Below are 23,759 nucleotides of genomic sequence, written 5' to 3'. Positions count from 1 at the left end.
AGAGATAAAGCAAGGTTTAAGGAGGCCATCCTCTGAGGTGAGTGCGTTCTAGCCTTGCCTGACCTCTTGCCCCTTTCCAAGGAACTCATGAGAGCAGCATGGGACTTGCTACTTATTCATGCACTCATTCGGGAGGAATCTTAAAGCAGTAAACAAGTCAGAATTTAACTGCTTTCAAAGATGACAAGATCCTGGAATTTTCATGATAAAGACGGCTAATGATGTGTGTTGACAATCTAGTGCTAAGCACTTGACATCTCCCTCCCATGAAGGTGGTACTAGCCTCCCCCTCACTCCCATTTTACAGGCAAGGAAACTGAGGCATGCGAAGGTTAACTGAATCCAAGTTAAGGCAACTGGGCAGCGCCCAGGAATTTGAATCCAGGTCTGTTGGACTCTATGCCTGAGCACCTGACCATCCCACTCAGTACCGCTCCTGGCTGGCATTCCTGGAATAGCTTATCAGTGACATTCTGTTATCTGAGCCTCTCTCACTCTATAATTATAGTCTTGGTGATATGAGCCCAGTACAGCTGTGTAAACTGAGGTGCCCCTGGGCGCAGGGGGAGAAATTCCGTAGTCTTTTGGTCTCTGTGTTAGAGAATGTGGTCCTGCTCCTCTTCTTTCCCAGAGCTGACATCTTCTCAACCTCACCGCAGTTTCATTGCCAAACCCCGTATTTCCTTACCTTCCTCTGCCCAGCTTCAATGGTCCCTTTAAAAGAGAGGTTTGAAGATTACACAGTGAAGAAGGTCATGGGTAATCGGCTGGCCTTCACAGATCCCTTATGTAAAGAGGCGTGGATGTCCTTGCCAAGCTGTCCTCCGCCCCCAGGAGGCTCTCTTCCCCAAGAGGCATCTGAGGGCCCCCCGGCGGGGCATGACCCCGGTGGGACTCAGTGCTTCAGGAATGCTGGGTTTGAACCTAGTAACTTAAAATTATGCCGTCCACTCCTGGGGTTGGGGTTGGAGGAGGGTAGCTCTTGCTCAGAGTTGCTTATTTCTATAAACGGGTGGTTCTGTTCCACGGGGAGCCTGCAGACGAGTCAACAGATCGATGGCCAGCACCTGCATTCGGACACTCTCCCTGTCAGCTGTCAAAGCCCTGGCCTTTCCCACAATTGAGGCCACAGAGAAGGGTGATGGCTGCGGAGAGTTGCTGGGCGCCTCGCACGCCAGCTGCTGGACGACATGCATTATGTTCTTCCGTGTTCACAGTGATCTTTTGAGTCTGGTCTTTCCCCCTCATTTACAACAGAGGAAGTACAGGCTCAGGGACATTCTGTCCATTACCCACAGTTCCTTAGCTGGTAGGAGGTCGGGGTGAGATTCAAACTTGGATCTTTCTGACTCTAAGTCCCATGATCTCTCTGATTAAGATAGGAAGACTTCTCTCTCTCTCACACACACACACGCGCACACACACACGCTCTATCTTGGGCAGGCCCACTCTCCTTTTATGAAGTAACATGTTTCCTGTACATATGAGTTAGAGAGGGCTGGACAGAACCAGCAGCCACTGGCTGGAGAAGGCTCCTCTTGGGTCTGGCCACTCTGGCAAATGCTGCCTTTCTCCAGCCCCACCTCTGGGGGCTGCCGGGAAGAGTTGGAGATGGAACTCTCTTCAGAGCAGTGGTTTTTGCTCTTGGCAGGTGCAGGGTTCCCCTCTGGCTGGGGAGGGGAAGGGGCAGAGCTCAGGTGTGGGGGGACACCCTGGGCTGGGAGCTAGCTACCTGGGGGCTGAGGTGCCTTTGCCAAGTTGGACCTTCAGCCAAGGGCTTCTGACAGATAGCAGACCCTCTCTGCCATGAAGTGCCGGGTCTTAGTGAATAAGACAAACAGTGTCGGCCCTGTTTGTTGGCTCCTTTGCTGGAGAAAGTCAGCTCTTCAGCTTCCTGCATTCCAGGGTGCTAGAATGCCAGAAATTCCCTGGACCGGCAAGCGGGGAAGTCTTGTCTTTACTGTAAAAATGCTAATAAAACATCTCTAGAATCTGCTCCTTCCTTTCCACCCACGCTGCCACCAACTAAATTACCTTTTGTTCTCGTCATTTGCTGAATTGCGGTGGCTTCTTAATTGATTTTCCTGTCCCTGGATTCTCCACACCCACTTCAATCTGTCCTCCACATGGTTTCCAGAATGACAATTGTTCAGAAATGCAGATCTGATCATGTTTCTTCCTTTGCTTCCCTCCCCATTCCTGCAAGATTGAGTGCAGATGCCTTCGTGTGGCCATCCAGAACATTCCAGGACCTGCATGAGCTGGCCCAGCCCCCCAGACTGACTGGTCTCCATATCTTCCCTTTATCCTCTAGTTTCCAGCTACTGCTGTACCCTTAAAAAAAAGGTTCTTTTGTGGCTGATCTTAACTCATGCTGTGCCCCCCACCTGGAGCCCCTTACCTCATGCCTCACCCCAGCCCACCGAACTCATTTTAGGGATTGATTACCTCTTCTTTGATGTCTTCCTAGGGTCTCGGTCACCCCACTCCAGTCAGACCTGGTTTCCTTGGGATCTCACAGCGAGTATTCAAGCCTCTGTTGAGGCACGGAGGTGGCATGCTCCACGTGGCGTTAGCTCCCCTGGTCTGGAGGCGCCGGGAGGCCTCACTTACACACCCCACACCTTGCTGGGACGGCTGGGCGGCTGGGTCAGCTGGCCTGCTCTCCTCTCCATGGACGCTCAGGGCCTCTCCTCATGGCCTGTCCATCAGAGTCGTCAGGGCTCCGTAAGGATCCTCACCGTCCTGTTGGTCAGAGCAGCCACAGTCCAGCCAGATTCACAGGCAGAGGAAGTAGGCCTTAGGTTGGAGGGGTGTGAGACGCCGTGGTGGCCCACACGTGTAGCATTGCCTCAGGTGGCCCTGTGACTGTCACAGAGGGAGGAGCAGCTCTCACCGCCCACTGCCAAGAGCAGGGGCCCTTCTCCCCATTCCTTTTCTCTAGAAATGCAATCGCTGCACATCCTGCTTCATCTCCCTGCCCCGCTGCGTGCACGCCTGGACACGGGGACATCTTGAGTCTTCCTAGGAGTAGGGCACAGCTGGGGGTTGTATCTGAGAAATTAGTATTCACTGCACCAGGCGGGTTGTTAGAACAACAAGGATCCCACTTCTCTCCACCTCCCCCATCAGGTTCAGTGTCCAGTGGTACTTTAGGTCCCGTGCAATGGATGTGAAGGTGCTACCAGGTGTTAAACATGCATTAGAGAACGCTAGGTTCCTTTTTCAGGTGTATGCATCTCTCTAAACCTGTTTCCTCATTTGTAAAACGAGAGAATAATATTACCTATCAGAGCATTCCATGAGTCAGTACACACAAAATGCAGTGCCTGGCACATAAGAATATCCAATTAAAAAACAAAGATGGTCCATAGTTGGGGTAAAAAAACAGCCCTGGAATACAAAAATTACTTCAAAGTGGGTCATAGGCCTAAACAAAAAGATAAAACTATAGAACATCTAGAGCATAGGAGAACGTCTTTGTGAATGGGGGCTTGGCCAAGATTTCTTAGATAGGAAAGAAAAAGCACAGGCCAAAAAAGAGAAAAAATTGGTAAATTGGACTTCATAACAATGTAGCTGCCCTAGTTGGGTTGCTCAGTGGTTAGAGCATCGGCCCATGGACTGAAGGGTTGCGGATTCAATTCCTGTCAAGAGCACGTACCTCAGTTGAAGGCTCGATCCCTGGCATCCAGTCGGGGTGCATGTGGAAGGCAACCAATTGATGTGTCTCTCTCACCTTGATGTTTCTCTCTGTCTCTCCCCCTCCCTTCTACTCTCTCTAATAATCAATGAGAAAATATCCTTGCCTGGCTGGTGTAGCTCAGTGGTCGAGCATCAACCTATGAACCAGGAGGTCACAGTTCAATTCCTGGTCAGGGCACATGCCTGGGTTGCGGGCTCGATCCCTGGTTAGGGAGCGTGCAAGAGGCAGCTGATCAACGACTCTCTCATCATTGATGTTTCTATCTCTCCCTCTCCATTCCTCTCTGAAATCAATAAAAATATATATTATATATACATACACACACACACACACACACACACACACACACACATTCTCGGGTAAAGATTGACAGAACAGACAAACAAAAACAGATGCTCTTGGCAATTTGGAAGGACTTTTAGAGGATTGCTTTTGGATGCCACGTGGTCCCAAAAAGAACCTTTTTCTCTCTTCAGAGGTTCTTTGGAGGCCAATAGGAAGCCTTAGCCTTGGAAGGTTTAGAAAGTTTGAAATGATGTGGGCTTAGTAAATGTTAGCAGAAAGGACTGCTATCAGTTGCAGGTGACAGAAACAGTGATTTCAACAACCGGGCCATTATGTTTCTCCTACAGTGAGGAGTTTGGAGCGAAGCAACTCGTGTTGGTTCAGCGGCAGAACAGTGCTGGCGTCCCTGTGGTTCTCTCTGGACAGCTCTTGGCAATGCTGATCTCCGATGCAGGAGGAGGGCTGTGGGCAGCGGGCTTCCCGGAGGCTGTCCCACTTGTGAGGAAAGCAAGCACTTTCCCAGCAGTTCCAGAGGACATATCCTTATGTCTCATTGACCAGAGCTGTCACCCATAGTTAGCTTCAAGGGCTGCTGGGAGTGGGGCCTGCACATTGCAGTAGCCATGCTGGACCCCATCCCAGGATTGAGAGCCACTGACTCAGACCAATTCATTACCGGCCACAGTGGTGCCCCAAACAGAATCAGTGCAAGTGAGGAAGAAGTCTGGAACAGATATCGGGTCGATAATGACAGAGCCTAACCCCCCACCCAACGTTCCAGGGGAGTTTGCCGTTGCATTAGTGGACTCCTGGTATCCAAGGTGCTCACCTGCCAATAGGACTGGGTGAACTGGGACCAAGGCTCTGTCAGATGAGGGATCTGATTTGGGGGTGACACCACACACGTGGCTCCTGACACCTGCCCTTCCCTCAGCCTCCGGGAAGCCCTGCACAGCCCTTTTTTCTTTTCTGTGATGGGCTGAGTTGTTAGGCAAACAGTTGTGTTCCTGGAAAGGAAGGCCTGTCTCCCCAGCGTTGGCATAATCTCCTGTTCATAGCAGGTGCTTTCCAATCAGAGCCGGAACGCCTCACCTTCCCTGCCCCTCCTAGTGGTTTTCAAGAGGCCGGGTCTTAGGACAGGTCAGGGAGGGGTCCTTTGGCAGGAATCCGCCTTTGCCGTTAGGTGTGGCTCTGCCTTTTTCCCCCTAGTTCTCCACTTACCCAGGGCCCTCCCAGTGAGCAGTGTCAGTAATTCTCTGGCATTACCGCTTGTAATTGTGGGGTTGAAGGCTAAACTGTGCTCCGTGGGCCTGGGGAACTTAAGACGGGCATGTGGACTAAGTGTTTGAACTGGGACCAAGACTCTGTCAGATGAGGGATCTGATTTGGGGGTGACACCACACACGTGGCTCCTGACACCTGCCCTTCCCTCAGCCTCCCAGCAGGAGCACTGAGCACTGGGCTGTCAGCGAGGCTCAATGGGTGGCCGTCCCTGCTCCCCTTCATTGCCTCCCATAGTCCTCTGGTCAGGTCTGTCTGTGGGCACTTCTCTCACCCCTACTTGTGTGAGTTCCTCAAGCTTATGCACCGGGTTGCTTGTGACCATGCTGCCGTGCCTCCCACGGTGCCCGACAGCAGGAAGAAGTTTACTGATCACTGTTGACTAAATGGATAATGGATAGAGGTTCTCCTTTCTGTCCCTCGTACAGTCACCCCAGACCCAGGGCAGATAGGGGAGAGCGGCGTCTCGCTTCCTCATGATGTAGTGCACTTTGTTCCCACTGCCCCAAGGACTGCTGGCTCTGGAAACGTCTCCTGGGGTCTCGGGGGCTTACGGATGGAACTGACAGGCAAGAAGCAGAACTGGAAGGGCGGCTCTGAGCCCGGTCATTCACCGACTCTCCAAGGAGCACGTCTACTCCGCTCAGCCTTGGTTCTCAAGGGGGAGCTGTCTGAGGATATTTCAGTCAAGGAAATGCCTTCCTCTCGAAACCTTTCCTGTTCGGTCTCATGACCTCAGTGGAGCCTGAGATGGGATACAGGTGTCGCTGAGAAAACTTGGGACCTTGGCTGTGCACCCTGGCCCGGCTCAGGCTCCATCTGTCCCAGAAACTTTGTACGTGCTTCTAAGCCACGCCAGCCCCCTTGCCCTGCCCTCTCGTACTTAGTGTCGGAGCAGTGAGAACGGGCGGTGGTAACCGATGAGGGTGCTGATTGCACACTTGGAGTGCGGGTGAATTTCCCGCCAAAATATAAGATGGCTCTGTCTTTTGGTTTTGTTCCATCCACCAAAAGGGTGGGTTACAAACAAATATTTGGTAAAACGCAGTTACAATCGGCCCGAGTTTACACGTTTCCCGCACTCCACCGCAAATCTATATGAACCGAGTTAAAGACGGCTCCCGCGGAGTACGCGCAATTCACCCGAGCCGACTTAACTCGTTTCCCGCACTCCAAGTGTTAACTCACGCCGCAGGGCTGCTGGGCAAGGTCTCCCACACCCGTGGCTGTGCTGGCCCCGGTGGGTACTCACACCCATCAGCCAGGCCAAAGACTGATCCAGTTTCGTCTCCAGCTGGGTTTGAGCCTCCCATCTGCAGCCCGTGTCAGGCTCGGAGTCCGCAGCCTCCGTGGAGCCGGGGACGGGCGGGAAGCCGAGCTCCCAGCTGTGGCCCTCTCACCCCAGCCTCCTTGGGCACGGCTCCACTTGTGGTCCAGGGCAGACTTGTTTGTTTGTGTTTGGTTTCCCGACTCCGGCTTTGACGTCAGGGCAGGGTTGCTGATGGAGGCTTGTTGGGGAGATCGTCTCTGCACAAATGCGCACGCCTGGCAGCTTCCCCAGCAAAGCCCGGGTGCGGGACGGAGACAGACGGGCGGAGGATGGTTGGTTGCGAAAGGCCCGGCTGGGGATTGAGGCCACTTTCTCCTCTCTTTGCCCCACTTTCCCTGGTGCTCTTGCTTGCTTTGCTCCTTTTCCTCAAACAGCAGCCCTACTTGGTACCCTCCAGGTTCCTGCAGGGCTTGGCAGTGCTGGCGCGGAGGGGTAGGCTTGGTTCCTGCCTGTGTGTGGCACTGTGAGCTGCATCACGACCTCCAGAGGCCGCCTTGCCTTCTCAGAAATCATTGTGCAATACATTGGCCATGGCAGCCAAACCAGCCTGCTTAGCTGCCCGGGCTCACGGGGAGTTCCCTGAAGCATACTCCAGCTTTGTGGAGGAGGAAGGAAAAGTGAGTGGACCAGCCCCGAGGCCTGAGCAGGGCCAGTGGTGCTGGGGAAGGGGCGGCAACTTCAGGGACATTGGGGAAGGCTGGAGTAAGTCATGAGAGCTTTGGCGACTTTCTAAGTTTGGGATGGGGTAGACAGGGACCTGGCACCAGCAAAGACTGCTGTGGAGTGTGCGCTAAGAGTTCAGTGCTGCCCCCCTGGGAAGGGGGAGTCAGGGTCCCATAGGTGTTGGTGACCTGGAGGCTGGTCCAAAAATTGCACCTGCTGGCCGGAGGACTGAGTAAACCGAGGGGGAGGGGATGGGAGTGGGAGTGGCCATCTAGGTGCCTCACCTCATCCTGCACACATGCTGGGATCTCCTTGGGAGTGGCAGCCCCGGGTACCAGGCAGGATGGTGGCTAGTTTTAATGAATTTAGAGCTGGTGTGGAGCCAGGGATCGGGTATAGTCCAGAGGGTAGGTTATTGCAGCCAGGACCAGCGGCAGTGGCACACTGTGTGACTGGACACATTCGGAGAGTGTAGGGGGCAGCCTGCAGCCTTTCTTCAGAGGACTCACTGCCTGGCACAGTCTAGGCCAGTGATGGCGAACCTTTTGAGCTCGGCATGTCAGCATTTTCAAAAACCCTAACTTAACTCTGGTGCCGTGTCACATATAGAAATTTTTTGATATTTGCAACCATAGTAAAAAAAAAGATTTATATTTTTGATATTTATTTTATATATTTATATGCAATTTAACAAAGAAAAATCAACCAAAAAAATGAGTTCGCCATCACTGGTCTAGGCATTGCTGCATTTGCATGTCAGGCCACAAGAGAGGTAAATCCTGTGCCCCCTGCCATCCTGCTTGTGCCGGTCAGGGCAGCTTAGGGGAGCTTAGGGGGTGAATAGCAGGAGTCGTTTTGGGAGAAGGTATGGTACAAAGAAACAGAGCGTTGAGTCCCGAATCCCTTCATGACTCGAGAAACTTACAAAGCTCTCGGTGCCTCGGTTTTCTCACTTGTAAGATGAGATGATAAAATACACCTGTAAGTCTCAAGGGTTCAGCCCATGTGGTTTGCCTATTTGTGAGTGACCCTGAGTGACGAGCCACACTTGTCACTGTGCCGAGGCTGGACTCAGAATCACGTATTACTGTTTGCGGGGTGGGTGTGTGTCTCTCAGCCAGTGAGTAAGCCAAGCAGGCTGCCCAGCCAGCACTCACATCTCGCCATAGCTCTGCTTTCCTCCTCTTGATGTTGAGTGCACGGTCCTTCGCATCAAGAGTCTAGAAGGATCTGTGATGCTTTCAGGAATAGGTAACGGTGTTTTGTGGGAAGAATGACACACTCAGTGACATTGCCAGCTTTGGGGTTGAGTGAAGGGTTGTGGGGGACGTCATTTTTGGGCTGTCAGGGATCTACTACAATTTCTACCTCCTGAAGTTTTCATTGAGAATCCGAGGAAAGAGGCGATGAGGTGCTGCATAAGTGGAAGAGATCATCAGTACCACGCGGGTTGACCGTAGAGTATGGACGCAGAGTTCCGTGACTAAGAGAGCCTGCTGCTGTACACGAGAATCCGGGGTCCACCTCTGCCTGTACCTGGGGTTCATCTGTCCCTCTTTACTTCAGCGTCTGTCACATCTGCCCCAGAGACTGAACCGCCTGCCTGCTTGAGACCTAAAGACCCAGTATATGGAGAAGAGTAACCATCTGCTCAGGGTCCGGCAGCAGCCCACATCTGAGTCAGGGTTAAGGAGACACACGTCCTGGCATCTGGCCACTGCCGTAGCCTGGATCATGGATTTGGGGGTCACTCACAGGAAGGACCTCCTTATCCCGGGCACTGAAGTTTTAGGGTGCAACGGACTTGGTTTACAGTCAGTTGTTCAGAAAGACGTGCTTTCTGCAAAGGTGCAGAAGCCTGGATAAGACATAGTTCAAAGAGCACTGGCTGCAAGGCTCTCCTCTGCTCCTCACCAAGGCCGCGCTGGCGGCTGAGCGGGACCAGTTCAGTGAGCGCCTCCTGTATTCTGGACATTGCATACGTGAATCCCGCAGTGAATGTTCTTTTCTTCCCTTTACAGATGAGTAAGCTAAGTCACAGTAAACTGGTCACTGCCACACAGCTGGTAAGTGATAGCACCAGGGGTGGGACGTAGGTCTGCCTGGCTGCCACGCCCGTCTTTCCCACTGCGGGTGGTGGAACAGTTAACTCACGGTAGGCCTGGCCCCCCACCAGTCAGAACAGGTGCTGCTGGTAAACAGGAGGCGCGGGCACACCTGTGCACCAGGTGGAATGTTTGTCTGGTTATTAACCACTGCACCGCCTGGCCAGCCCGGCACAATGGCTGGCCCCTGTCCAGCCGCCCTGGGAAGCCTGCGAGAGGTTTCTGCCAAGACGACCATTTCAGCCAGCGTTTTGGGGGCAGAGCAGTAACCACTGCAGCACACTGGCCATCTCCTAGGGATTTCTGTTCCGTGGCTGCAGAGGCGCCCTGTGTCCCTGGTCAGCCTGGCTCGTGGGTCCCTATGACAGCCGTGATGTGCTCTGAAGGGTGAACCTGGGATCTACGGGTGCCAGCTACAGGGAGGCGGGTGTAGGCCCCATATACAGGAAGAATAACGAGGCAAAAGTCTCCCCAGGAGAGGCCGCGGTCCCTGCACTTGGCAGCTTTGAGTAGAGCAGACGTGTGAGGCCTCTCGTGTTTCTGCGTTCCTTGCAGTTGTGGGAGCTGCTTCCTGTTCCTGCGGAAGTTTCTTTCCTGTGGCATGTGCTTCGGGAAATCTGACAGGTGTCTGCTCTTCAGGGTGTCCGACAGGCCTCACTCCACGGAAGGGATGCTCATGGCAGCCTGCGTTTGGGAGGCCTGTTTGGAGTCACGCTGGAGTAGCTGGAGGTGGCAGATTGCACTTGAGGTTGATCAGGATGCCAGATGAGGGTGCAGGTGCTCGTCTGGGCAGGTGGCCTTCCTGGAGTCCATGCAGCTACACTCCGGCCCTGGCCTCTGGTGCTGATGTGGAGGTGTGAGCACTTTGAGGCGAAGGAGGTCTTGTGTTCCCTGGAGTCAACTGGTGAGCTGGGCCTTGGCCCTCATGCCTTTAAAATAAACGTGCCTGATCTGTGAGTTCTACCAGCACTGTCCTAAAGACCAACCCAGCCTCCGGGGTCTTCTTCAGCTCTATCTCTAAAATGGGTGTGATCCCACCCACAGCTTCCCTATTGCCCAGGGAGGTTATAAGAGAACCTGAAGACTTAGCTTGGCGAGGATGCCACCCACTGCAGCTACCACTGAAGGGGTGAACATCTTACATCCATATTATCTTCTGTAAATCTTCACAACAGCCCTTTGAAACAGATCAACCCTATTTTACAGGTGGGGAAACTGAGGCCGAGGTTAAGTGTCCTGCTGAGGAGTGTGGTGGTGAGGGGCTTTGAGGCCAGGTTTGTCTGTCTCGAGAGCCGATTTTTCACAGATCTCTGCTTTCTCTTGGACTTGTTGGCATAACCAATAGCAACGTAGTAGGAGCTAAACGTATTTTTTTCTTGTTCCAAGCACTTTTATATTAGTTACTTTGGCCCCAACTTCCATAACATGATACCCTTTTTATAGGTGGTGAGATTGAAGCTGAGCTAAGGGATTTCCCCCAGGATCCTTGATCTAAATGTCAGAGCTGGGACCAGAGGCTAGATCATTAAGCCTAGGACACTTAGTGAGCGCCTGCTGTGTACCGTGTATGGGTAATACCCCCCACTTGTTTGTGGGCTGACTTGATGCCCCTCTCCTCTTTCTGTAAACCAGGCTGAGTGTCAGGGCAGGATGGGGTGAGACTTCAGTTCTAGCCCAGGCTCCTCCCCTTGGGCCAGAGTGCTAATGACTCTCCCTCCTGCTGCGGGTTCCATCGCTGAAACCCCAGGTGCTTTTCTATTTCGGAAACTTTATATCTGGCGGTTTTGTGGTTAAGAGAAAATGACTCTACTCATGAAAGGTCCCCTTGCAGGCCCCTGGGCTGGGCTGGCAGGCTCCACCTAGTTTCTCTGGGAAAGTAGCCCCTGGGTGCTTCTGTGACTGTGACCAACTTTCCCAAAAGTGAGAGCAGCCTTTTTTGCTCAGATGTGAGCTGCTGCGCCCCCGGCACCCCCACCTGTTGTGAATGAGAACAGCTTTGCTCCTTCAGCAGAACCCAGGTCTGCAGGTGTCACTTCTTCTCTATGAGCTCTGGGAGGTGGCAGCCAACAGGACACCAGGCCTGCTGGCCACGGGTCACCAGACTGTGCCCACCGGCTTATGGGTTGCTCACTGGGTGCAGTGAATTCTGCACAGTCCCACCCACAGGCCTGCTTTGGGCTGTCCAGCAGGGATCGCTCACGGCCTCTCAACTAAGCAACTGCTCACTCCTCTTTTGGGGAACTTGCCCTGGTGTTTGAGACTCTCAGGCTCCTCAGTCCTCACTTGCCCCATTAGCATTTGTTTTCCATTGTCATTTTGGCAAATGTTATGTGGCTGCCGGGGCTACAAAAATGTATTATGTGTGCATTTATTTATTCGACAAAGGTTTTTACAAAAGCCAACCCTGTGCCAGGTGCGGTGCTGGTTCCTGGGGATCCACTGCTGAGCAAGAACACAGACCAGGCACCTGGCCTCATGGAGTTTCCAGTCGGAAGAAGGAAGCAGACAAGGAAAATATTAGAACTGCAATTTGTGATCTGATAGAGGAGCAGGCAGGGGTCTAAGGAGCAGGGCTGGAAGGCTTGGGGAAGGCTTCCTGGGGGAATGGATATCTAAGCTGAGCTGAGAGAACCTTTTTAGCAGAGGGCCTGGTGGCTGAAAAGGGCTGGACACGCCGGAGGGAGCTGAATGAGAGAGAGCCCCAAACGCTGGCTCACTGCTGAGGCTAGATTGGCTGATCTTGACGTTGACCTGTGATGGCCAAAGTCTTGTGCAGAATGGATGTTATTAATCAGCTCCCAGGGTTATGGCCCTGGAAACTCCCGTGCCAGTGGCGATGGCCTTCGCTGCTGCTGCGGCTCGTGCCAGCAGCCCGACCTCTTGGGTTAATGTGGAAAAGAATTTGATTTATTTGATTTATTGCCCTGTCTTTAGTCAGCTCTTTGAAGCTGCGGTTTGAGAGCAGTTTGGAGTGGAGGGAAGGCCTGGCTGTGAAAAACATTTTAACGTGTTCCCTTGGTTCCTCCTTCCTTATGATGTTTGAGCACATGTTGTGTGTCACACACAGGAATGGGCATGTGGGGACAGTCACAAAGAGGTAGGCATCGTCCCTGCCCCGATGTATAATGATAGGGTGACTAACCTAGTCACTGGGGGGTTCCCATACTATAGTTCAGTCTTCCCAATGGACCACGAATGAGCTGGATAGTATCATTCCTGTTGTACAGGTGAGAGAAGCAAGCTCGGAAACATGAATGAGGTCACACAACTGGTAAATGGCAGAACCTAGATTGGAACTCGGATTCTGTTAAACTCCAAAGCCGGTTCTGTGTCCGCTGCCCTGGGAGCTCATGTCTGTTCAGAAGCTCCTTTCTGAGACCGGCTGTGATCGGGGCTGCCCACTCGGAAGGGGAGACAGGAACTCTAATCAGGCCCGGGGAAGTCTTGCCCAGGCCAAGGACACTGTGGCTGGAGGAGGGAGGGACTTCTGGCCAGAGCAGACAGCTTGAGCCGAGGCCCAGAGGGTAGGAAAGTATAGGAAATAACATTTTCTAGGTGAGTTTGTGCCTGGAGGGCTGGGTGGGCCAGGGGTGGAGTGGAGGTGAGCCTAGGAAAGAAAGTTGGGGCCTCTGGTTACACTGGAGGAGGGATGGACCAGAGTGGGGTGAGCCTGGGTAAGGGGCTGGAGTGCCTCTACGTAGCTCTTTAGGATGCGAGAGGCATTTGTGTCTTCACACTTCTGAGCTCCATGCTCTGAAGATGTTCCAGGGGCTTAGGCCCCCTAATAGGACAGCAAACATACTTCTTGTGTGGCAGCCTGGGAGTTGCCAGCCTCGGCGGAGAATGTCTGATTAATAATGTCTGCTCTGGGTACGCGAGGGGCCCGGAGAGCAGGCACGGAGAGCAGCCGTGGGTTTGCCTCTGTCTAGATTTCACTCAACATAGAAACTGTGCAACTGTGTGGAATTATTTTTGTTCTGACTCAGTGTTCCCTCTCTAGAAAGTATCCTCACTTGCCACTGAGCCCTCTGACGGTAGCAGAACTTAGCAGAGGTCAAGGCCATGCGAACTGGCCAGTGCCCCCGAGTCTAGCAGGTTGTGAGCTTGGGACCAAACAGGTTTCTAGGGGAGATTTCAGAAAGGCTGCTGCAGAAGCAATGGTTTTGCTGTCCTGATGGGTCTCTTTTCACGCCTCACCTCCCTCCAGCCACACGGGTTCTTTCCCTGGAGTCTGTGGAGAGAATTCTGGGGACTCATGAATTTGGAGTGGGAAGTTATTACCTTTATTTTCATTAACCGTACCTGAAATTCAGGGTGTCGTTCCATTTGGATGGAGGCAACCAGGCACAGTTGTCTTAGCAAATCTGTGTGACTCGGTCACCAGTAGAAATCACAGCTGTTTCCATATCACGTTACAGTTGTGGAGCCGCCTGGAACAGCACAACTTCAGAGTTATGATAACCGCGAGACCCACCGCTTTAATAAGGAAGCTTCTAGTACCCGATCACTGCCTTAAGGGATGTTTTGATACATGTCTTTACATGTAATCGATTTCCTTTATTATCCTAAGTGTTTTGTTTTACGCACTTAAAAGCATTAATCTTAGAGACACGGAGCTCCCCACACTGCCAAAGGGGTTCCTGGTGCAAAAATGGGCAAGAACTCCTCTTTGAAAATCGGGAGCCTTCCTAGCTATTTGACATTTAAATGATAACGATCATTAATCACTTGTTTGTATTGGGACTGTGCTGTTTAGAGAAACGCACTGAGATATGTACAGATGGAGGGTAAAGGAGGAGTGCATTGACAACACAACCCTCTGAGGGGTAGGAGGCCTGGGAAGTGGCTCCCAGGCAGGGCTTCTGTACAAGACTTTGAAGGTGGTGAGTGCCTCTTGGGGAAGCTGAAAGTCACCAACATGAGGCCAGGAGAGCCTGGTCAGCATCTTGGCAGTTCTCATGGGTCCGGGGGTCACTTGATCTCAGCCACGCCAGGACGCTGTGCGTTCATTTCCATCTACTGGAGCCCATCCCCCCTTCTTTGTAATTGGCCCTGGGCTGTGCCCTCCCTGCACGGCTTGTCCCCTCTGCATTCCTCAGTGCACTGCGGGCCACCCAGAGGGCGCACAGTATTTGTCAAAGGGAACGCCAGGTTGACCTTACTTAAGCGTTTTATATTTGAAGTTTCAAGCATACCTTTCAGGGTGTGGGTCCTGCAAGCCTATTGTGGGACTCGAGTCATGGACCCTTACGAACGCCCCTGTCGCCCAGGGGGCATGGCCAGCACACGCGGGCCTGGCACGGACGGAGTGTTTTTTCTGTTCTATTGGGGAGGTTCTATTATTATCCCTGTTTTCTGGAGGAGGAAACTGAGGCCTTTCTGGGGGTGGGGTGTTAAGTAACTTGTGTAAGGTCACAGGGCGAGCGTGTGCCTGAGTCCCCAGGTCCCAGTGCAGGCAGTCTGATTCTAGGCTGGACGCATCCTAAGTGAGAGGTTACTCATGATCCTCAAACCCCCACATCAATTACTAACCTCCTCCCCCCGCCCAACCTGACCTCCCTCACTCAAGCAGGAAGTCCTCCTTATGTTTTAACCCCGGTCTCTGTTCTGACCAGTCTTGCCCATTCCTCTCTGAGGATCATGCCCGAGCCTGAGGCAGTGTCAGCCACCCTTGGGTCGGGAAGAGGGTTACAGGTGGTTTTCCAGGTTTCCTGCTGGCTCTCCCAGACCCTGCTCCTGTCTTCCCTCCCCCCTCTTCTGTTTCAGCAAAAGGGAATCCAGCAGGCTCCTGTTTGCCAGAGCTCCCCTACAGCATGCGTGCTCGGGGCGGCCACTAGCATGTGCCCTGAATGAACCACCTTTTCTTTTCTGGGCTCCCCGCAGGCCAAGCTGGTCCGGTATATTTGCAAGCAACGGCAGTGCAAGCTGAGCGTGGCTCCTGGTGAGAGGACCTCCGAGCTCAACAGCTACCCTCGCTTCAGTGACTGGCTGTATACCTTCAATGTGAGGCCAGAGGTGGTGCAGGTACGCGGGCCACGGGCACTTGGGGCAGGGGCTGGGGAATGGGGTGAGTCAAGCAAAGGGACCACACGCAAACCCAAGGACTGAGGGGCAATATTATCTATTCTCAGGAGGGACCTGGGGTCCATGTGGCTCTAGCCTGGGTCCTGGGTGCCACTGCTGTATAAGTCAGACAGCCTGGCCACACCGGTCATTCATTGGTTCACCATGAGGACAGCGGCCAGCCTTTCTGGAAACATTGGCCGCGAGACAGACACTGTGTTCAAACGCTTTGTAGAGATAAACTCACTTAGTCCTCACGAACCCTGTGAAAGATCGACTGTCACCATGGCCACTTCATACCTGAAGAAATTCAAGCACAGAATGGTTCAATGACTTGTTTAGAACCATGCAGCTCGAAGTGATAGTTTTGGGCTTTGGAAACAAGGGTCTGCGTTGAATTTTCTTCTGTAACTGCTATAATGTACTGCTTCCCTCACTTTGTTCCCTCTTCCCATCCATCCAACCAACCTACCCTCCCGCCAACTAACCAGCTAGTCAACTAGCATTCAGGGGAGCGTATCCTCACACCTCTTCGAGGTGTCGGGTACAGGACAGCTCTCGTGGGAATAAATAAATCAGTGCTTGGCAGGTGCAGTGCACCCATTCAGGTCTTAAAGCCCTTCCTTCCAAAAGTAAAGATTGACGCTTGCTATTGTGCGAAAGTAACACGAATTCATTGTATGTAGACACTTAAAAAAAAAAACAGGAAGAGGAAGGAAAAATCACATTCATAGTTCCACCGCTCAGAGAAAGTCTGTGATCATTAAGATTTTGACATTTCTTTCTAGTCTTTTTTTATTTTATTACTTAAGTCCTTTCACATTTTCTAATGGGTTAGACCTGTGCAGTCTGGTGAGGTAGTCACTAGCCAGTGTAGCTGTTATTGCTTAGCACCTAGCAAGTCCACACTGAGATGTTCTATAATTTCAAAGATATGAATTCCCAGATGTGCTGAGCTGAGCTGCATTCTGGGGACTTTGTACAAAAAAAAAAAAAAGAAAGTAAACTCCTTAATAACTTTTTATATTTAGTAAATATTGATGACACTATTTTGAGTGAATTAAGTTAAAGAAAATCTTATTAAAATTAACTTTTACTTTTTAAAATGTTTCTACTCAAAAATGAAAATTTAAGGATGTGGCTTGCATTATATTTCTGTTGGGCAGCACTGGTTTAAACCATCCTGAATAAGCATTTTTAGATTTTTGCTCTTATCATTTGATATGCTAATCAAGTTTTCCCCATATTCTCATACTTATCAGTAAGCCTCCCTTTCTTTAAGTGGCTGCATAATGTTTGATCGAATATATGTGATGTAGTTTACAGATAGAGGTTAATTCTAGTCGTTGGTTATTATTTATAACACAGTGATTAATATTATTTATGAAGCTATTTGTAGATTTAGACATTTTCTCTAGGAGAGATTCCTGGACAGGAAGTGACATCAGCATAAAAGGTTCCTGTCACTGGCGGGAGAGGGGCGTTAATGAGGGGTTACAGGGGAGCTCTCAGCACCTCACAGCTCCTGGCCTGGCCCCAGCGGCCCTCATATTTGTGCTGTATGCCAGCCTTTAAGAAGTTGGCAGGCAGGAGGTGGCCAGTGTGAAGGTTGAGGGAAACGGCTCTGTGAGATGGAGTTCCCGGGGGCATTGTCAAGTATGCACAGTGAGCTACATCTCTCATCCATTCTCCTCGCCCACTGACCTCCTGACAGTTTCCTGCCATACAGGAAGGAGCCCCGAACATGTACTGGTTCATCCATGATGACAGGTTTAAAACCACGGACTTGGAGACTGTGGAGAATTGAATGGTCCCTTTAGCCCCCAGCCCAGCCTCAGCATTCACCCGTCCCCTCCTCACATCTCAGGGATGGAAAGCAGTTCTCACAACTCACAGTTGAGGACACCAGGACCCACAAGGGCAGTGACTTGCCCAGCATCTCATCAACACCCTCCCTGCTTGACAGACGAGGACCACTGGGTTCGGAGAGGTCACGGGCTCCTTGAGGGTCCAGAGCTCCTAGCAGGGACAGTTCAGACCCAGACCTGCTGGACTCCAACCTGTGCCTTCTCACTTCCCTTCTTGGGCCTCAGGAAGACATCTTTGGTAGGTGACTGAGCTCCTTGAAGGGGTTCCCTTGGATCTCCAGAGAGGGCTGTTTCCTTTAGTCAGCCCAGCCCCTGCTAGCAGGGAGGGGCAGGGTCCTGCTCCTTGCACAGTTTCTCCTTGCACCTGTCTGGGGGCACAGCACTGGGGCCCAGGGTTAGAGGGCTCCCCAGGCATAGGCCTCAAGGCCAGCCCCAGGATGTGGTTCTATTTTTTTAACGAAGACAGTGGACTCTGACTGACACCCACCCCACCCACCCACCCTGTGTGCTGATGGAGCCCGTGTGCTGTCTGTAAAAATTGATTCCACCCATCAAATATAGGTGCAGATTTCAGAAACCAAAGTTCCAAACAGCATGAAAACCCAGGCCTTTCCAAAGCTGACTCAGAGATAGAATCCTTGGACTTCTGAGCAGAAGTCTAAACCATTGTTTATTTTCTTAAATAACCATTTTGTTTTGGGAAAGTTCTAGGTTTATGGGAAGGCTGCAGAGAGAGTACAGTTCCCACATACACCCTGCACCCACTTTCCCGTCATCAACATCATCCACTACCACTGTGTACTTGTCAAATCTAAGGAATCAACATTGATACATTACTGTTTACTAAACTCTAAAATCTATTTGGATTTCACCAGCTTTTCCAATCTAGGGAACCACATGGTTTCTATTTATGTATAAATAGGTATGTAAATATTTGTTTCCCCTTTTTTTAGAGTTGCTAAAATGGGGTCACAGAATATATATCCTTGTGCAGGTTTTAGTCTTACTCTCATCTCTCTGTCAGTCCATGCAAATCCATCTCATTCTTCACAGTAGACTAGGAAGAGAGATTTCTCCAAGCTATCTCAGGGATGACTGTGTTTGAGGAGTGCCCACCTGCGCACACAGAGGCACACATAGACGGCTCCGGCCTGTGCCCAGGGGAGGCTGTGTGCCCAGCGACATAGCCCCTGGCCATTGGGGAGCCCTTGGCAAGTATTTGCTGGGGAAGGAGTTACTGAAAGTTGCCATGGGATGGAGGTTGGAGATGTCAGACTTTAAAACAGAGTCTCTTGCCCAGCGGGCATGGCTCAGTGGTTGAGTGCCGACCTATGAACCAGGAGGTCACGGTTCCATTTCCGGTCAGGGCACATGCCCGGGTTGCGGGCTCGATCCCCAGTGTGGGGCGTGCAGGAGGCAGCTGATCAGTGATTCTCTCTCATCATTGGTGTTTCTATCTCATTCTCTCTCCCCCTCTCCCTTCCTCTCTGAAATCAATACAAATATATTTATTTTTTTAAAAAACCAAAACAGGGTCTCTTGTCTCTCTGTCCTTTTTTTGTTTGTTTTTTTGGGGGGAAGGTATCCAAATCCACGAAGTCTGACAGTTTTCTTTTGCCGAGTTCTTGGTGCTGAAGCGCCTCAGAACTGGTGTGGTCAGTACTCAGGGATTTACCCCCGGGGTTGCTCCCCAGGGCCTCTGGGGATGGTCTTCGTGTGGTGGGATTTGCCCCCTCGACCTCTTTGATGAGTTCTCTGCGAACTTGACCCTCTGTGGCTTCCTGACTGGGGCCCTGATTTCTCTCTGGAAAATATACACATCATACATGTGTGTAGCCAGATGTGTGTGTATCAGCTTCTTTCTTTTCAACATCGCCCTCCTGGGGTCCATTTCTCTGGGGTTATCTAAATATTATTTCAGCTTTTGGCTTTAGATTGTGGTCATTGGTTTGTGGTCACAAAGTTTCCAGGAAATAATGCCTTTCTGCTGGATGAAGAGAGGGGATGGACGTGGAAGTGGCCGTGAGGTGGTGGTGTTTCCCGGTTTCTGGGTGGATGCAGGGGCTCTGTCCACACTCTTGACCCCTTCCCACCCCCCCCCCCCCCACCCCCCGCAGTCATATCTCAGCCCTCTGCAGCTCCACCGCCAGCTGCGGTGCCTCTGACACGCATGGCCTTTGATTCCTGCTTCATTCCCTCTTCCGGGATGCTGGAGACAGATGACTTGGGAGGCGCCTTTATGTGTTGACCCAGCTATCAGACCTTGGGCAAGTGACACTGTCCAATAGAACTTTCTGTGATGACAGAAACATCCCATACTGTTCTGTCCAGCGTGGGAGCCACCGGCCACATGTGGCCATGGAGCACTTGAAATTTGCATAGTGTGACTGAGAAACCGACATTTGAGTTTCATCCTAACGAATGTTAATTTAAATAGCCGTATGGCTGTTGCTGTATTGGGCAGTGCAGGTCTGAAGCCTGCCCTGTGGGGCCCTGTGCAAAAGACACTCTCCCTGGTCCCAGGAGCTCACAGGCTGGGGTGAAACACATACTCGGAGCTGGCACCGAGTGCCCTGACCGACGCTGGCCTGGGGTCTGTGGGATGTGGCGGCGAACTTGGCCTGGGAAGGTCAGAGAGGGACCAGGAGCTAGCCAGGCTGGAGGGGAAGAGCACGCCAGACGGAGGGAACAGTACCTGCAAAGACCCCGCGGTCTGAGAGCTGGTGCTGACCTCACGGGAAGGGTTTGAACCGGCCTGGTCTGCGAGGAGGCTGGTGAGGTCACAGGTGGGTTCGTGGAAAGTGCAGAGGTTGGGGTTTTATCTGGGCCATCACTGAAGTGTGTGCGTGTGAGAGAGACAGAACGGTAGGGTTGTTTTAAGGAAAATCAAACTCCCAGGAGGGAGAAGGCTGGATTCGCTGTGGGGGTGGGTGCAGGGATGAGGATCGCCCGCGTGGAGGGATGGAGGCTGGGCTCCTCCCTCCCTCGACATCCAGTCACACACGGACTGTGTCCTCCACCACCACCCCCTTCCACAGGTTAAACACTCAAATTCGCAGCTTCGTGTTCTGGCTGCAGCTGGGGAAGTGATTTCAGAGCCTGCTGGCACGGGGCCAGCTGTTTAGCGATTTCCCCGCTGGAAGTTGTTAAAGGAAGTGGCAGGCGCGGGCTGGGATCAGTTCTGGCAGGCGGAGGTGGGAGGTGGGTGCTGCCTCGGCGGGAGTCCGGCCAGAGCCCGGCTGCGGGCCCTGAGTCCGCTCGCACTGGCGGTGTTTTCTAGAACAGAAGATGGAAGTGGGTCCGGTAAGGATTTTTGTTGTGGCCCTGACTGGGCAGGTTTCTCTTTCTCCTTTTTCCTATCCTTGATTCCCATGCTTGAATCAGGCTTCTCTTGGGGAGGGGGAAGAGTTCTCCCCGACCTCGGCTACAGTCTTGGTTTCCCATTGTCTGGGAGGGGTCATCGCCCTGCCCGCTCCCCCCCCCCCCCCCCTGCAATGTAGGCGGTAAGGAGCAGGAGGCTGTGTAAGATTAAACTAGAAAAATGAACTGAGATTTGGCTCCTAGGTGCAGCTTTAGTCACCATGAACCCTGCTGCCTCGCTCCTAGCCTCACCTCCCCACCCTCTTCCTCTCGTCCCACCCTCTCCCTTTGGGAGCCAGAGGCCGAACTTGTGTCAGCCTTGCTCTTTGGCAGCTGGGAGCCTCCTCAGAATGTGGCATGCACCCCGGGGGTCTGCGCTTGGGGGCTAACTTGGTACCGAGGAATTGAGATCTCAGTACCAGCCCAATGGGCATGGGCCACAGAGCTCTCCCCACCTAGGAAGCGGGGAGGAGGCCTGGGCAGGGGACTGGCATGCTGGGGTATGGAAGGAAGGGGGCAAACTGCAAGGTGGTGTCTACCATCCTGTTTAATCCTACACCTGGGGTGGGGGTGGGAAGATACTAGGATCCCCATTTTATGGCTAAGCAGATGGATGCTCAGAGATGTTGAGTGACCTGCTGGTGTCACACAGCTAGCTGATAGCTGGGGTGGGGTTCAAACTCACATCCTTGTGACTCCAAAGCCAGGCTTATCTTCCTACATGATTTTGTCATCTGGCATCTTACCCAGAATAGCTCAGCCTGGGGCTACCATGTACAGTTGTATAATTCAATTGAGCTCTCTCTCAATCTCCCCTTCCCCTCCTCATTCTCCCTTCCTAACCGCCCCCCGCCCAATTCCTTCTTTCTCTCTCTCTTCCTCCTCTGTCCTTTGTTTCCTCACTCCCCTCCTTCCTTCAAATCTATTTATTCCATACCCATGGATAACTTGTCTTATACCCCAATTCATTATCACAGGGGATTAATTATGAGCAAATTACAGTCTGCTCTGGGGAGCTTATAGGATAGTGGGGCACACACATCTGCAGACACCCACAATGCGAAGTGGACTGACCGGCCCGGAGGGAGGAAAGGATGAGATGCGGCAAGGTACAGAGCCGAGGGCCTATCCTGTTTTTCCCTCCTGGTCCGGTCATGCACTCCCTCGGTAAGTGTATTTACCGCCTATTGTGTGCCAGGTACTATTCTAGGCATTGCACCTGAGTTCCCGTCCCTACGGAACTCGCATACGTCACTCTTTCCAATGAATGAAGTGATGTCATTTTCTGATCCTGAGCCAAAGTGTCTGTTTTAAGCTTTGAGAGTAGGGGTGCCCCTGGTGTCTAGAAATCTGAAAATCATGAGTGTAGCTCTGTACAGGCTGGCACGTACAGAGTAGGTGTTCTTGTTGAATGACTGAGTTCATCCAGAGTTTGGTGTCTAGGGCCGAGGTGGTCCCGGGAGCTCTCATCTGGGATTGCAGAGGCTGAACTACAAGGGCCTCTTGGGGAGGTCTTTTGGCTGCTGATGACCTGCTGAGGCCTAGGGTTCCAGAGCTGCCTCTGGCTTCTGTTGGTGATGGGATGGGTTGGACTGAGCAAGACTGTGTGCTGTAGCCCTGCTGTGAGGTGGCGCTGGCTTGTTGTGCACCTGAACCTCCTCTGGGACCACCCAGCTCCTGGGCTGTCAGCTCCTGTCTGTCCCTCCTCCTCCAGGGAATGCCTGCCTCAAAGGCAAGATTGCTCTAGGACAGCTAGATATTGGGAAATATGTGTCAGCACCACACTCTTTTAATTATTATAAAGTGAAAGTCTCTTTTCTCATTACCCTTCTTTTAAAAAAAAAAAAAAAATCAGCATATAAATTTCACTGGCCCTTGCTTCCAGCTGTGTACCTTTGGGCAGACAGTGAGATTGGAAAACAAGCCAGCTTAAGAGCTTGATGCCTGGAATTAGACAGCCCAGAACCTGGTGTTGGGAGGCAGACAAAATCTCACCTTTGCCACTTGCCAGTGATGTGATTGTGGACAAGTCCCTGCCTCTCTCACTGAGCCTGTTGACTCATCTGTCAGTTGCTCTAGCGAGAAACTGAGGAGTCATTTCTGAATCCTTCCGTTTCCTCAACCTCCACGTTCAATTGACTGGCAAATCCCATGAGCTCTATTTCCAAATATATATCCCAAGTCTGTGCCTCTTTTTTTTAACCACTGCCACCCTCCTAACCCTAGCTACTGCATGGACACTATGCAATAGCACCTACATCACTCTGTGTGTCGACTTTTGCCCTCCCCTTTTTTCATTTTTCATGAGCCAAATCCAATCATCATCTCGTTTTCTGAGTACAGCCCTTCCTTGGTGTCTTGTTGAATTCAGCATAAAATTCCACACACACACCCTGATTACCTTCAAAGCCCTGACATATTTGGCATCTGCCTCCTTCCATGTCGTCTCCTACCCTCCTCTCTCTTCCCCAGAAACAATGTAAAATTGTTTCCTATCATAACCCAAGGCCTTTGTATGTTCTTTCCCCTCTGCTTGGAAATTACTATACCCTCAGAGTTGACACCTTCTACCTCTGACAGGAACCCATTTCCTGAGCGCAGTTGGCCCTGATGTTCAGACCCTCTACCGTGCTCCAAAGGTTGGGCCAACTGGAGTTCTCCATCTTCCTAGCCCTAGGATTGGCTCTGATATGAGCACATGACCAAAGCAAAGCCAATCAGAGCCTTCCCTGTTATTTTTCAGCTACAGTTCTAGGGAAGAAGCTCTCCATAACCCTGGCCCTGCTGATAGAAGAAGCATGTACAAATAGCCTCTTTCTCTGATAGCAATAACAGTTGCCAGTGCAGCACCCACCTCAACCCTCCCCACGGCTCTCCATGGGGATGGGTCTCCTGGCTCTCCCCTGGGGGGTCCAAGGGTGACATTGTGCCCCATTTCCTGAGGGGAAGTCCCTCAGGCTGCTATAACAAAAATACCACAGACTAGATGGCTTATAAACAGCAGAAATGTATTTCTCACAGTTCTGAAGGCTGAGAAGTTCAAGATCAAGGTGCCAGCAGATTTGGCATCTGATGATGACCTACTTCCTGGTTCAGAG

The 23,759-nt window shown here is 51.9% G+C and overlaps 1 protein-coding gene across 2 annotated transcripts in view; it reads left to right on the top strand.

Moving 5' to 3' along the window:
* The window catches only part of KSR1 (kinase suppressor of ras 1), a 136,753-nt gene that overhangs the window by 67,857 nt on the left and 45,137 nt on the right, over positions 1 to 23,759 (top strand). For both annotated transcript variants that reach the window (XM_070394863.1, XM_070394862.1), the window contains exon 2: positions 15,254 to 15,394. In XM_070394863.1, the coding sequence (XP_070250964.1) occupies positions 15,254 to 15,394 (141 nt within the window). The remainder of the gene's footprint in view (positions 1 to 15,253; positions 15,395 to 23,759) is intronic.

Source organism: Myotis yumanensis, unplaced genomic scaffold (assembly GCF_028538775.1).
Source record: "Myotis yumanensis isolate MYYU_CA2020_CCGP unplaced genomic scaffold, mMyoYum1.0.hap1 SCAF_16, whole genome shotgun sequence".
In the NCBI taxonomy this organism is placed as follows: Eukaryota; Metazoa; Chordata; class Mammalia; order Chiroptera; family Vespertilionidae; genus Myotis; species Myotis yumanensis.
Note: the sequence above shows the minus strand (reverse complement) of the source record. Positions and strands in the feature narration are given on the sequence as shown.